At 46.2% G+C, this 12,253-nt stretch overlaps 1 protein-coding gene across 5 annotated transcripts in view; it reads left to right on the top strand.

Annotated features, from left to right (window-relative positions):
* The window catches only part of TESMIN (testis expressed metallothionein like protein), a 39,724-nt gene that overhangs the window by 26,687 nt on the left and 784 nt on the right, over positions 1–12,253 (top strand). For 3 of the 5 annotated variants that reach the window (XM_070457785.1, XM_070457780.1, XM_070457781.1), the window contains 3 exons: positions 6,347–6,449; positions 9,013–9,189; positions 10,902–11,077. In XM_070457785.1, coding sequence (XP_070313886.1) covers positions 6,347–6,449; positions 9,013–9,189; positions 10,902–11,077 — 456 coding nt within the window. The remainder of the gene's footprint in view (positions 1–6,346; positions 6,450–9,012; positions 9,190–10,901; positions 11,078–12,253) is intronic. The other 2 variants (XM_070457786.1, XM_070457782.1) reach the window with 1 other exon arrangement.

Raw genomic sequence — 12,253 nt, 5'->3', positions numbered from 1 at the left:
TTTTTGCCTTTATATTCTTTTTCTTATATTACTGTTACTACACCATATTTTCTTCAGTTAGTATTAGCAAACTGTGCTCCTAACATCCTTCTATGTCCCTACTTCATGTGGTAGTGTTTTAGGTGTGTCTTCTGTCATGTAAATATAGTTGGGTTTTTATTTTGTTTTATTTACTTACTGTATTACTATTATTCTTTTGGCCATGCCACGCAGTGACCAGGGTTCAAACCCACCAGTGACCAGGGTTTGACCAGGGTTCGAACCCTCCTGCAGTGGAAGTACAGAATCCTAGCCATTGGACTGCTAGAGAAGTCCTATAGTTAGGTTTTTAAAAAGCAAATCTAATAATCCATGTTTCAATAGACTTTAAAATCTACTTGCATTCTTTGTCTTATTATTGACATATGTGGACTTATTTGTATCACAAATGAGTAAAATTTATTTAAGTTCTTTTCTTTCCCCAAATGGCAGCATTTCATATGTGTAATCTGCACCTTGCTTTTTTTAAATCATGGTAAAATATGCAAAACATAAAATTTACCATTTTAAAATACACAATTCAGTGGCATTAATTGTACTCATGATGTTGTGCAACCATCACCATTACCCATTTCTGGAACCCTTTTGTCATCTCAGATAGAAAGTCTGTACCCATTAAATAGGTTTCTGTTACCCCCAACCCCTGGCAAAGCTCTGTTCTACCTTCTGTCTCTTAGTTTTCCTGTTCCAGGCACCTCATATAGGTGGATTCATAGAGTATTGTGCTTTTGTGTCTGGCTTTTTTCACTAACATGATATTTTCAGGGTTCATCCATGTTGTAGCATGTATTAGTATTTTATTCTTTTCCAGGTTGATTAATATCCCACTGCATCATAAACCACCTTTGTTTATCCACTGACTGTTTGTCCATCATCTGTTGATAGACACTTGGGTTGTTTCTACCTTTGACTATTGTGCATAATGCAGCCATGAACATGGGTGTGCAAGTGTCTGTCTGAGTTCTTGCTTTCATTTCTTTTGAGTATATACCTAGAAGTGGAATTGCTGAATTATATGGTAATTTTTTATTTAACTTTTTGAGGAAACACATTATTGGTTTTCACAGAGACTACACCATTTTGTATTCCCACCAGAAATGCGGAATACCACTTTTGTGTTTTCTGATTTCTGTTTTTTCCTTGCTTCCTTTTGCCTCATATATGTTTTAAAAAGCTATTGGCAAAGTGGAGGAAGTTGAAGGCTAGGAGACTATCACAACAGCATAGACAAAAGTGATGATGACCTGGACTAGGGCAGAGATCAGGATGAGGAAAAACCCACAGATTTAAGAGACATTTCAAACTGTATATAAAAAGACGTATACATTTTTCACTCTTATTTATCCATTCCACAAATATTTTTGATTCCTATGATTTCAGGGGTAAAGAAAACAGAAATTAGCAAGATAAGTTATGGTCCCTGCCCTCTTGACACTCAGAGTCTAGCTGGGGAGACAGACGTGAATAGAGCAGTCACACTCGCAGAGGTCGTGGTGGGCGTGTGGCTGAGGAGCAGCAGTGGGCAGAGGGTGGTGGGGCGCCGACCACGCATGGCCCCGGGAAGGTCCTCCTGAGGGAGGAAGGGGTTTGGGATGGGAGTTGATCAGCGGCTAGTGAGGCAGAGGTGGATTCCAAGTGGGTCGAAAGAGCAGGTACAAAGACCATGTGGCAAGAGAGAGAGGGCACAGGGTTCTGGGGACAGAAAGGAGGCCAGTGCCATTTGCATAGTATTGTTCTTTATGCCAAAATTTACAAAATAATCTGAATGTTCAGTTTAAGGGGAATTATTAATCACTCTGTAGTGATGTTACTATAGAGTGGGATACAGTGTAGTCATTACAGTGGCGTGAATCTATTTATGTGTAATATTAACTCACATATTGATAAGTAATAAAAGCAAGCTGTCATATTGATTACTGACTTTGATACATAGTGGAATCACATTGAAACTGTATAGAATATGATCTTGTTTTTATGTATTATATGTAACAAAGCAGTATGTAGTTATTGATAACATGCATAGTTTTGCAATATTCCCTGGTGGCTCAGAGGGTAAAGCGTCTGTCTGCAATGCGGGAGACCTGGGTTTGATCCCTGGGTCACGAAGATCCCCTGGAGAAGGAACTCCAGTACCCTTGCCGGGAAAATCCCATGGACGGAGGAGCCTGGTAGGCCACAGCCCATGGGGTTGCAAAGAGTCGGACATGACTGGGTGACTTTGCTTGCTTGCTTGCATAGTTTTACAGACAAACTCTGAAATATATTCACCAAATGGTCATCTCTAGGGAGAAGGATTCTAAATTATTTTAATTTTTTCTTTTTATTTATATTCTTAAAAACTACAACAAATGTTATTTTCTTGTATCAAGAATACAATTAGCAAAGACATTTCTGAGTCAGAATCAGAAGACTTGGTAACCTCCTGGATGTGAGAAAAGAGAGAAAGGTAGTTATCAGAAATGACTCAGGGTCATGTCACTGGGTGGGTGATGACACCACAAATGCAGCGAGACTACAGCAAGAGCGGGGTGGAGACTGAAGGCGAAGGTCAGAAGTTAAGGTGTGGACACCCTAAGTTGAAGGTGGAAATGTCTGATAGACAGTAGGGAAGCTGTTCTGGAGCCTGACAGTGTCACACACTGCTGCGAGGTAAATGCGGTGCAGAGGCCCTTGCATTCTCTGGTTAAGGAGGCTGTTGGCCAGCTCTGAGAGTTAGAGGAAGGCAGGAAGATGGTCCGACAGCCGCAGGGTAAAGAGTGGATGGGGATGAGGAAGGATGAGCAGCAAGTGAGGAAACCCTTTCCTGATGCTTGGGAAAGAAGAAAATGAGACTTTGGTGACACAAATTTACAAATATTCTACATAAAGTTTTTTTAAAAGAAAGTGAAAGTCACTCAGTCGTGTCCGACTCTTTGCAGGCCTATTCTCCAGACCAGTAGTGGGTAGCTGTTCCCTTCTCCAGAGGATCTTCCCAACCCAGGGATGGAACCCAGGTCTCCTGCATTGCAGGTGGATTCTTTACCAGCTGAGCCACAGGGAAGCCCAAGAATACTGGAGGGGGTAGCCTATCCCTTCTCTAGTGGATCTTCCTGTACCAGGAATCGAACTGGGGTCTCCTGCATAGCAGATGGATTCTTTACCAACTGAGCTACCAGGGAAGCCCAAAGTTTTAAAAAGTAGCCAGTAAATAAAATCACCCAGCAAAGTGTGTAGAGCAGTAAAAGAAGTGTGCCTGGCTTGGATCTCAGTGACTAGACATAGCTTGACTAGGTATAAAATTCTAGATTGCCATTTTTTCCTCTCCATGCATAAAAATATTGTTCTACTGTTTTCCATTATTTCTAACACAAAGTCAGTGGTCAGTCTAGGTAATGTCTTTTGTCTCTGGTGTTTTTACAATTTTCTTTTTATCTTTGATTTTTCTTTTTATTTACTTTTTTGAGGTTCATTAGTTTTTTGAAATCTGAGAACCCACAACTGGGAAACACAGGTATCCTCACTCCAAGAATAGCTCTCTTCTGTTTCTCTTTTCTGTCCTGTAATGCTTATCAGATATATGTGACCCCCTAACTAAGGACCATTTCTCTTCATCTCTCCCATGTTTCTAACTTCTTTGTCATTTTATGCTGAATCTGGACCTAACTCTTTCTCTTTCAGTTATCATTTCTGGCTTTTAATTATTGCTTTTATCCAGGTCATATGTACATCGTTTGAAGAGCCAAATAGGGAATTCCCTGACTGTCCAGTGGTCCAGATGCTGCATTTGCGCTGCTGAGGGCCTGGGTTTGAGCCCTGGTCAGGGAAGATCCTAAAAGCTGTGTGGCTCAGTCAAAAAAAAGTCTAATAATTATACAAGGTTTTTGACAAAAAATGTTCCTGATAGTTTTTCCTTATTTTCCGATCTCCAGACACTTTCAGCCCTTAACCAAATCTTTTAGTATTTGCCTCCATAAATCTAAATAACTTGGCTGTATTGCTGCTTCTTGACTTCTCAGTTTTGGCATGATCTCTTGTTTTTGTGACATGAAAGATGTGAATTCAGTTGTTTCCTCTTCCTACTCACACCTAACCCCCTCCCAAACTGCACATGGCCTGTTCCCAGAAATCAGATGTACTTTGTTAGATCAGTAGTGAGGCTTGATTAATGTTTTTCCTCAGCTTCTTTCTCTTCCCCCTCCCGTTAATACTTAGCTTTTAAACGCACCTAACACTAACTTAACCCTTCACTCTCCTCCGCTTGTGTAAGTGCTTTCTCGACATGTGCGAGCACACAGGTATGCAGTGACCTGGTCTGGAGGAAGCCTTTCCTGCAGCCGACAAGGTCCCGCTCCTGAGGGGCTGGTTCCAGCCCTAGGTACAGGTCTCCTTGTGGACCCTCCTTCCAGCATCCGTCCCAGGGTTTCCTTTGCTTCTTCCTCATATCTGACCCCCTGGCCCCTGGATAGCATTATCTTCCTCATTCTTGATTCATTGCCTTGTTTTCAGGCAGCATGACCTCCAGCAGCTTCCCAGCCAAGAGTGCTGGGAGAGAGTCTTTTCAGACTGTGCTTGTCTGAAAGTGTCATGTCTCTCCTCACACTAAGATGATCACTTTGGATGGATAGTAGGATTTTCAACTTCAACTAATTAAGTTTTCCTTTAGGATTTGGAAGGCTTTGCCCCATTTTCTTCTAGTTTCCGGTGGTGTTATGAAATTTTTTTCTCACCCTTTGTATGTAACCTGTATTATTCTTTCTAGAACCTTCTGGGATCTTCTTTTTGGTCCCTGTGCTCTGAAATCTCCGTGAAGTGGATTTGTGGGAAGGTTGCCTTTCAAGGACTCACACTTTATAAGGGGTCATTTGATCCAACTCCCACCTTCTGTAGCTCAGACACTATCTCCTGCAGGAGTGGCCAATTTGAACCTGAGCCCCAGGTCGCTAGGGACCAGCAGAGGGTCCAGGACAACGCGTGGCAGCTGCAGGGCTCACCCCTCTGGACTCATAGTTTCCTTTCACATCCGACAGTCTCCTTTACTCTCTCCTTTGTTTGGCATGGATTTTGACACATTATTTAAAATATTAAAATAATAGATGTTAAAAAATTGTACTTAGGAATTCTATAACAGGAAGGTTTCCGCAAGCATCTAGTCCACCACATAGCCAGACGCAGAGGCCCTCCTGCCTTCATGCAGCACTCTGCCGGAGGAAGCACAGCAGGCTCCAGGCCTCCCCTCAGCAGCTCTGTGAGAGCAGGCAGTCAAGTGGCAGAACTCCCATGTCCTGGCTCTAGACGCTGACATAAGTAACTTGGATCAGGTAACATGGGAAGCTAGTAGCAGAGCTGATATCAAATCTGCATACGAAGCTATCTTCCATGAACTGCACTCAGGAAGAGAACACTATGGGTCCTCTCTAGTCACAAGCTGAAGCCGTGGAGTGGCTGATGAGCCTCCCAAAGCCTCTCAGGGGTGCAGATTACAGGCAGGTTGTTAGAAGTCTTTGAGCAGACACTTAATTCTTACATGATTTGAGGAAAGTGTCTTGTCCCTCTTCACCCTGAAAAACCTCAGGCCTGTAAAAGCCTTGGTCGTGTGGCACGAGAGGAAGCTCCTGCAGAGCATGTGAAGCAGTTCATGGTCATCACACTGAGAGTTCTTCAAGGACGACGCAGCAGAGAAGGTGCTGGCCGCTGCCCTTGAGCCACAGGGAACTGCCTGTCTGACTCCCTCCAGGGTGGGAGGCAGATGCTCAGACGGGTCTACTCAGCCTGCCACTCTGTGGATTCTGAGCACGTGGAAGACCTGGCTATCACGTGTGGCGGCACTCACCTGCGTCTCTGCCCCGGTCGTGTCTCCCGCCTCCACATGCTGGCGGGGAGCGGGAGTACGCCAGACCTGGGGCCGCCCCTGGGTCCCTTAGGCTTTTCTCACAGGCAGGTCGGCTGAGAAGTGAACTGCATTCAGTGGTGTTGGCTGCGTTGGGATGGTTGCTGGGAAAACGGCTCTGTGCTCACTAGCTTACAGCTCTCCTGGAACAAGGGCGGTGGGCATTAGGGGAAGGAGGTAATGGATGCCAGTGGACACTGACTGGGAAATTGTTTATTCTGCCAACTGCCGTGTTATGAAGCCAGCGATTTTCCCTACTCTCTCTCTCGTGTGTTGGGCACTGGAGAGCGTCATCCCAGTGGATCTAGTTACGCGAAAGAGGAGAACCCGGTGACTGAAGGTGGTGTTGGCCCAGCGTGCCGGCCAGCCCTCTCTCCAGGCGCGTGCACGCGTCTCCCCTCGCCGCTGGGCGGCTTTGACAGCTGTGTGCTCTGCCCGCAGGTACTGTGACTGCTTTGCTGGCGGGGACGTCTGCAACAACTGCAACTGCAATAACTGCTGCAACAATCTGCGGCACGAAATCGAACGGTTCAAGGCCATCAAGGTAAACATGTCCTGTGAGTACACTCGTGGTGACACAGAGATGTGGGATCTAGAAAAACGGTGCAGATGAACGTGTTTGCAGAACCAGGATGGAGATACAGATGTAGGGAATGGACATGTGGACACGGGCGGTGCGGGAAGGGGAGGGCAGGACAAACGGAGCTTAGGATCGACGTATACACACTGCCACGCGTGAAACACATGCTAGTGGGGACTCTGTGCAGCACAAGGAGCTCAGCTTTGTGCTCTGTGCTGGCCTAGAAGGTGGGGTGGGGAGAGGGAGTGGGAGGGAGGCCGGGAGGGAGGGGACGTATTGCACACAGCTGAGTCACTGTGTCGTGCAGCAGAAACTAACACAACATTGTAAAGCAATTAGACTCCAATTAGAACAGTGCATCGAAAGTTCCAGGAATATTCACAACGCAATCTCTACAGGTTTCCAACTTCAATACTGGGGAAACCCAAAAGTGTTGAAGACTATACACTAAACAGGCCTCTATTCATGAAGGTGGGGGCCCTGGCCATGACCAGAAGCTGCTGCGAGCCTGGCAGCCACAGAAAGACCTTTGTTCTCCACTGGTTTCAGGAGGCTTAGAGGGGCAGCAGGGTCCCAGAAGTTTCTGGTTTAAGGACATACAGATATCTATTCTGTCCTGATTTGGGGTTTAGAAATTTAGATTGTGTTCTGTAGCAGATAAACCTAAGTTCAAAGAGTATAATCTGAAAAGGTGTAGATGGTTCACTGTGTGAAGAAACCATGATGAAAGCTCTCAGCCATTGTTAGTTTTGGCTGATTTTTATTCTTCTTGGCTTTTGGGCGAAAGGGAGAATCTGGAGGTGAACAGCACCTTGGACAGCCCCTCAGGCCACCGGCTAAAGACTAAATGCAGAAGCAAGGTTAACCGCCCGCCCACGCCCCCCCACGCCCCACCGGTGAGGAAGGACCGCCGGGGAAGGGGGCACAGCCCGCTCGCCCAGGCCGCGTCTCGGTGCCCCTCACTCACCGGAGGAGACCCGGCCTCCAGGGCCTCGTTCTGTGCCATGGTCCGTCTGCTTTTTTCTAAAATAATTCAACTTGCCTAAATTTACAGATAAATCAATTGAAAATCAGTTTTGACACAGGCAGATCCACAGGACAGAAAAAAATAGTGATTCGTCTGAAGTTCAACGTTGTTGTATTTTCTTTAAAGAAAATACACTATATGCAATTAAAAGTATTAAAAGTTCTGGTAAAGAAAACTATCTTCAATTAAAAGTATAAAAAGTTTTATTTAAAAATTATGGAAAGCTGCTAGCAATGTAAATTGGTGCAAGCACTTGGGAAAATTGTTTGGTAATAGTTACTAAAGCTAAACCTCTGTGTGTGCTGTGACCTGGCAGTTTCATTCCTGAAAATACAACACCTAGAAATGAGTGTACGTGTCCACCAGGGACTTGTACAAAAATGTTCACAGCAGCTATGTTCTTAATAGCCCCAAACTGGAAACAAGCCGTGTGCCTCTCTGTGGTAGGCTGGATAGGTCTGCATATATATATATAGTATAATTCTTCGCACATCATGGAAAAGGAAGACCTCCAGCTCCGTGCCGCAGCCCGGAGAGCCCCACAGACACTGCACTGATGGAAGCAGTCAGATGAACAAGAGCACATGCGGAGTGGTTCCACTCAGTTGCAGTTCCAGAACAGCAAAATTAAAGCAGCCCAAGTCAGAAGATAGGTTCCCACTGGGGGTGTGTTGATGGGGAGGAGACATGAGGGACCTCAGGTGGGGAGCTGGGCTGTCCTCTGACCTGGTCTGGGTGGGGGTCACACGGGGGTCACAAATGTCCAAATTCAATATATTCCACCATCCCTTCTGCTTCACTAAAAACTAGAACACACACCAAAGCATCCTCACTGCAAAGGCCCTTCTGCAGAGCCAGGCTCTGGTGTCAGACGGATCTCCCTGCTCGTGGTGAGGGGAGAGGAAGCATGAGGCTGCTGCTGTGATGTCCATATTGCCCCAACTCAGCTTAATAAAGAGCACAGTGTCATCTTGTTAGAGAGGTGGTTGAGACCTGGGGCTGGCTGTGAACTCGGAGACCGGATGCCATCCCTGGGCCACAATCTTCTGACGCCAAGAGGCGCCTCAGTTTCTTCACCCATCAGACACCAAGAGGAGGGGTGGTGTTTGCTCCACAAGGTTGTGTGAGGGTTCAGTGAGAGAGCTCATACATTGCACAGAAGATGCCTGGAACACAGTGCATGTTAATAAATGTGATCTGGTAGCAGAGTGCCGTGACCCCAACTATTGACATCTCATGAAACAATGCACACAGGAGCCGGGAAGGAGCTGTGTTCACAGGGACACGGTGATTTTCTTTGCATCTCTACCGTCCACTCTTCCACCTTTAAGTATTCAAGTGAGTGAAAATGGAACAGAATGGGGGTAGAGGCCCGCTGCTCACTGTGGCCACTTCTAAAGTAACAGCTAGACCCAGTTATGGCAAGCCAGATACCTGGCACTAAGCATTGTTTTAAGTAGTAAAATATATCTTGATGGAGTTTTGCATTTTCTGTCTTAGGCATGTCTTGATAGAAATCCAGAAGCTTTCCAACCAAAAATTGGGAAAGGAAAACTGGGTGATGTGAAACCTCGACATAACAAAGGATGTAATTGCAAGAGGTCGGGCTGCCTTAAGAACTACTGTGAGTGCTATGAGGTCAGTCAACAATTGCCAAGCATTATTTTTAAAAGCCAGGTAAATGGGCTAAGTAACTTTGTGGTTAAAAATTTAATTAAGAATTTAGTTTTCTTCCTTCCAGGGCTTCTAAAGAGCACTCATCAATCTACCTTAATGTGTCAAATATAAATTTCACTTTATGAAGCAAGGGCTCCTTTGGGAGCATGTTGTCCCCACTGAGCTCACCCCAAGTGTCCTGGGAGGGTGCCCAGTGCCACAGCCTTGCCTGCTCTATGGCTGCTGATCTGATGCTGGAGCCACCCTCGGGGGCCAGCAGTCTGTTGGCTCCCTGAGGCGGGCTTCTGCCCCGCTGAGCAGAGCAGAGATGCTCTGGGAGGGGCAGTGAGGGCAGCCTTGTCCCCAGATGAGCCTTCCCCTGGTGCTTTGAGGGGGCAACTTCTGAGTGGACAGAGGCCAGAATGCACAGTTGCCTTTGCTGCTGGAGAGATGCTGACCAGTTCTCAGACAGAGCTTTGTTTTCTCCCTCAAAAGATTTAAAGGCAGTAGAGGGACTGGTTTTCTCTCTTAGGTTCATCCCTCACTCACCTCCGTTTTCTGTCTCTCTCTGTCTTTCTTTGTGTTGAAGGGAAAGGAAGAAGGAGGGAGGAAGGGAACCCTCAAGCCCTGTCAATGAAGCAGCCGAGAAGCCCCTCCTGCAAAGACTCTCTTTGATTTGCTTGAGGTCTCTTGGGGATGTTCCTGTGAACTTTATTTTTAGAAGATTGTCATAGGAAGTCAGGCTTCAGTAAAGTCTTCCTGATTCTGGAGATCCAGCAGACCTAGCAATCCCCTAGCTCACATTTTGGAAATGAGGCAAAAATACTGCCGAGCTGGAGATGCAGGAAGGCAGTGGCTTCACCCCAGTGGAGCTGCTTTCAGACATCCTCACGGTGTCTCTGCTCTTCTCTGCGTCCTTGCTGTCGCGCCGAGGCAGTGTGCCAGCCTGCTTTCCTGCAGCGCCTGATATTACAGCAGACTAGAAATTCCTAAAAACCTCCTGCTCAAAACTCCCAGAGGTGCAAAAGAAAGCACACTCCTTTAGACGCAGGTCTGACTTTCCCTGAGGAAACCCCCAGGGGCTGAGATCATGAAGGGGCCAGAAACGAGCTAGTCTTCCCACTGCCCCAGGTCCAGCTGGCTCAAGGGGTTGGCCCCCGGCCCTGAGTGTCACACGACCATATGACAAGAAGCAATGTCCCCCCGTAAGGAAGAAAGAAGGCCCTCCCCCTAGAATGCCCACCACAGGCCTGGCCTCGGGTGGGTTTCATGTTTTACCCATGAGCACATTCTCTGCAACCACAGGGCCAGCACCACACTCTCAGTGCTGAAGGAGAAGGGTGGCTGGGCTCCTGGAGTTCTAGAATTGGCCAGGGCAGGCTTCCTGCAGGACAAGGGTCAGGTAGAGTCTTCACTGTGTGGCCCCTGGGCAAGGGAGAGACCCGGCTGTCTGCTCAGGGCTCACGCCCACACCCACCCACCTGCCTTCAAGAGCCCCTCCCTCCCTCACCCCTGGCGGCAGCAACATGGATAGAAATGTGCCTTTCTCTTCACATCACCATCACTCACCCATCTTCACTGCTCCCCTCTCCCTTTTTTTCTGGGTGTGAATATTGCGATTACTACTGTGTGCACACACAAATATAAATATTATTTAAGGTCCAAATAGTTTTTGTCAGTTTTTGATGAATTGTAGGGCAACCTAATTTTATTAAAGCATTTTATGTTACCAGGCCAAAATTATGTGTTCTTCTATTTGCAAATGCATTGGTTGCAAAAATTATGAAGAAAGCCCAGAACGAAAAACACTAATGAACATGCCAAACTACATGGAAATTGGAGGTTTTGAAGGCGGCCATCATTTGTCACCAGCGAAATTTTCAGGACTGCCAAAATTCAGAAAAGATAGGTAGGTACTCTGAACTCAGCCTCCTAATAAGGGAATTCAAGGTTAACTTGAGAAGAGAGTTGGGACTTCCTGGTGAAACAGGGCTTAGGACTAAGCACTTCCACTGCAGGAGGCATGGGTTCAGTCCCTGGTCGGGAAAACTAAGATCCTGTAAGCCCCACCTCACGGTCAAGAAAAAATTTAAGAGGAGAGTTAAAATAGTTTCCACACTGGAAGGAAAGCGATTTTGTCTGCGGGAGGGCAGGAGATGAGGGGCAGGGAAGGGAGACTGCAGCTTCTCTGTCTTGACCAGCCCTGGATCCCACACTGTGTTACCACAGAGGTGCCCCTGCTGCCGAAAGCCCTTGGTCCTATTTGTCCTCTTAACTCAACCTTTCAGTCCTCACTGTCTGAGTTACCCCTGTTTTGTACAAGAGCAGAGGGCCTCCAGGACCTCAGGTGGCAAAGGCCTGATCTCTAGACAGCAAATGCCTGAACCGCTCTTCACTCAGGAAGGGACTGCGGAGAAGCACTCTGTGTGTGCTGTACGCCTCGCTGAGGGGCTTATGGAGTCCACGTTAGTGGGGTGTCCTCCCATGTAATTCTTTTGAGGCCATGTTTTATATTTTGTAATAATTACAAAAATATTTGTAATTATTATACTCCTAGGAAGTCCCAAAAGTTTACTGATAATTTTATTAGATATCGGACTAAATTCATCCATTTTAAAAAATTTCCTTGAGTTTGATGGGATGGGTCATGTTGTGATAAACTACCAGATGTCATTAATTAATTGATAACATGTAGAAAAGACAAATTCATGCTTTGTTGGTTAGAGATATCAGAAATACTCATCACTGTGACCTGCAGAGGTCTTTATTAGTAAAAATTTACTGAAACATGTCTGCATCTTCTGTGAAATTACGTGTGGAAACATTATTGCCTAACATGGTGATGCTGAGAGTCCGACGGAATGTGACAGGAACTCCATACTCGGGAGTCTGATCTCAAAATGTTAAGACTCTCAAGCTGAGGCCAGCCCTGTTCATTCATCCGCAACAAAAGTCATGGTGTGTTGCCTTGACAGATTTAAACCAATCCCAGCATCTGTATTTCCATAATCTGTAGTTTTGCTAAAGTTTTTCAGTTTGAGCATGACTTGGGCAGCTATCTAGCTAAGTCACAGTTGCCCCTGGA

The sequence above is a fragment of the Odocoileus virginianus genome, chromosome 28 (genome assembly GCF_023699985.2).
Source record: "Odocoileus virginianus isolate 20LAN1187 ecotype Illinois chromosome 28, Ovbor_1.2, whole genome shotgun sequence".
NCBI lineage: Eukaryota > Metazoa > Chordata > Mammalia > Artiodactyla > Cervidae > Odocoileus > Odocoileus virginianus.
The sequence above is the reverse complement of the archived record's forward strand: the minus strand, read 5'-3'. Positions and strand labels throughout refer to the sequence as shown.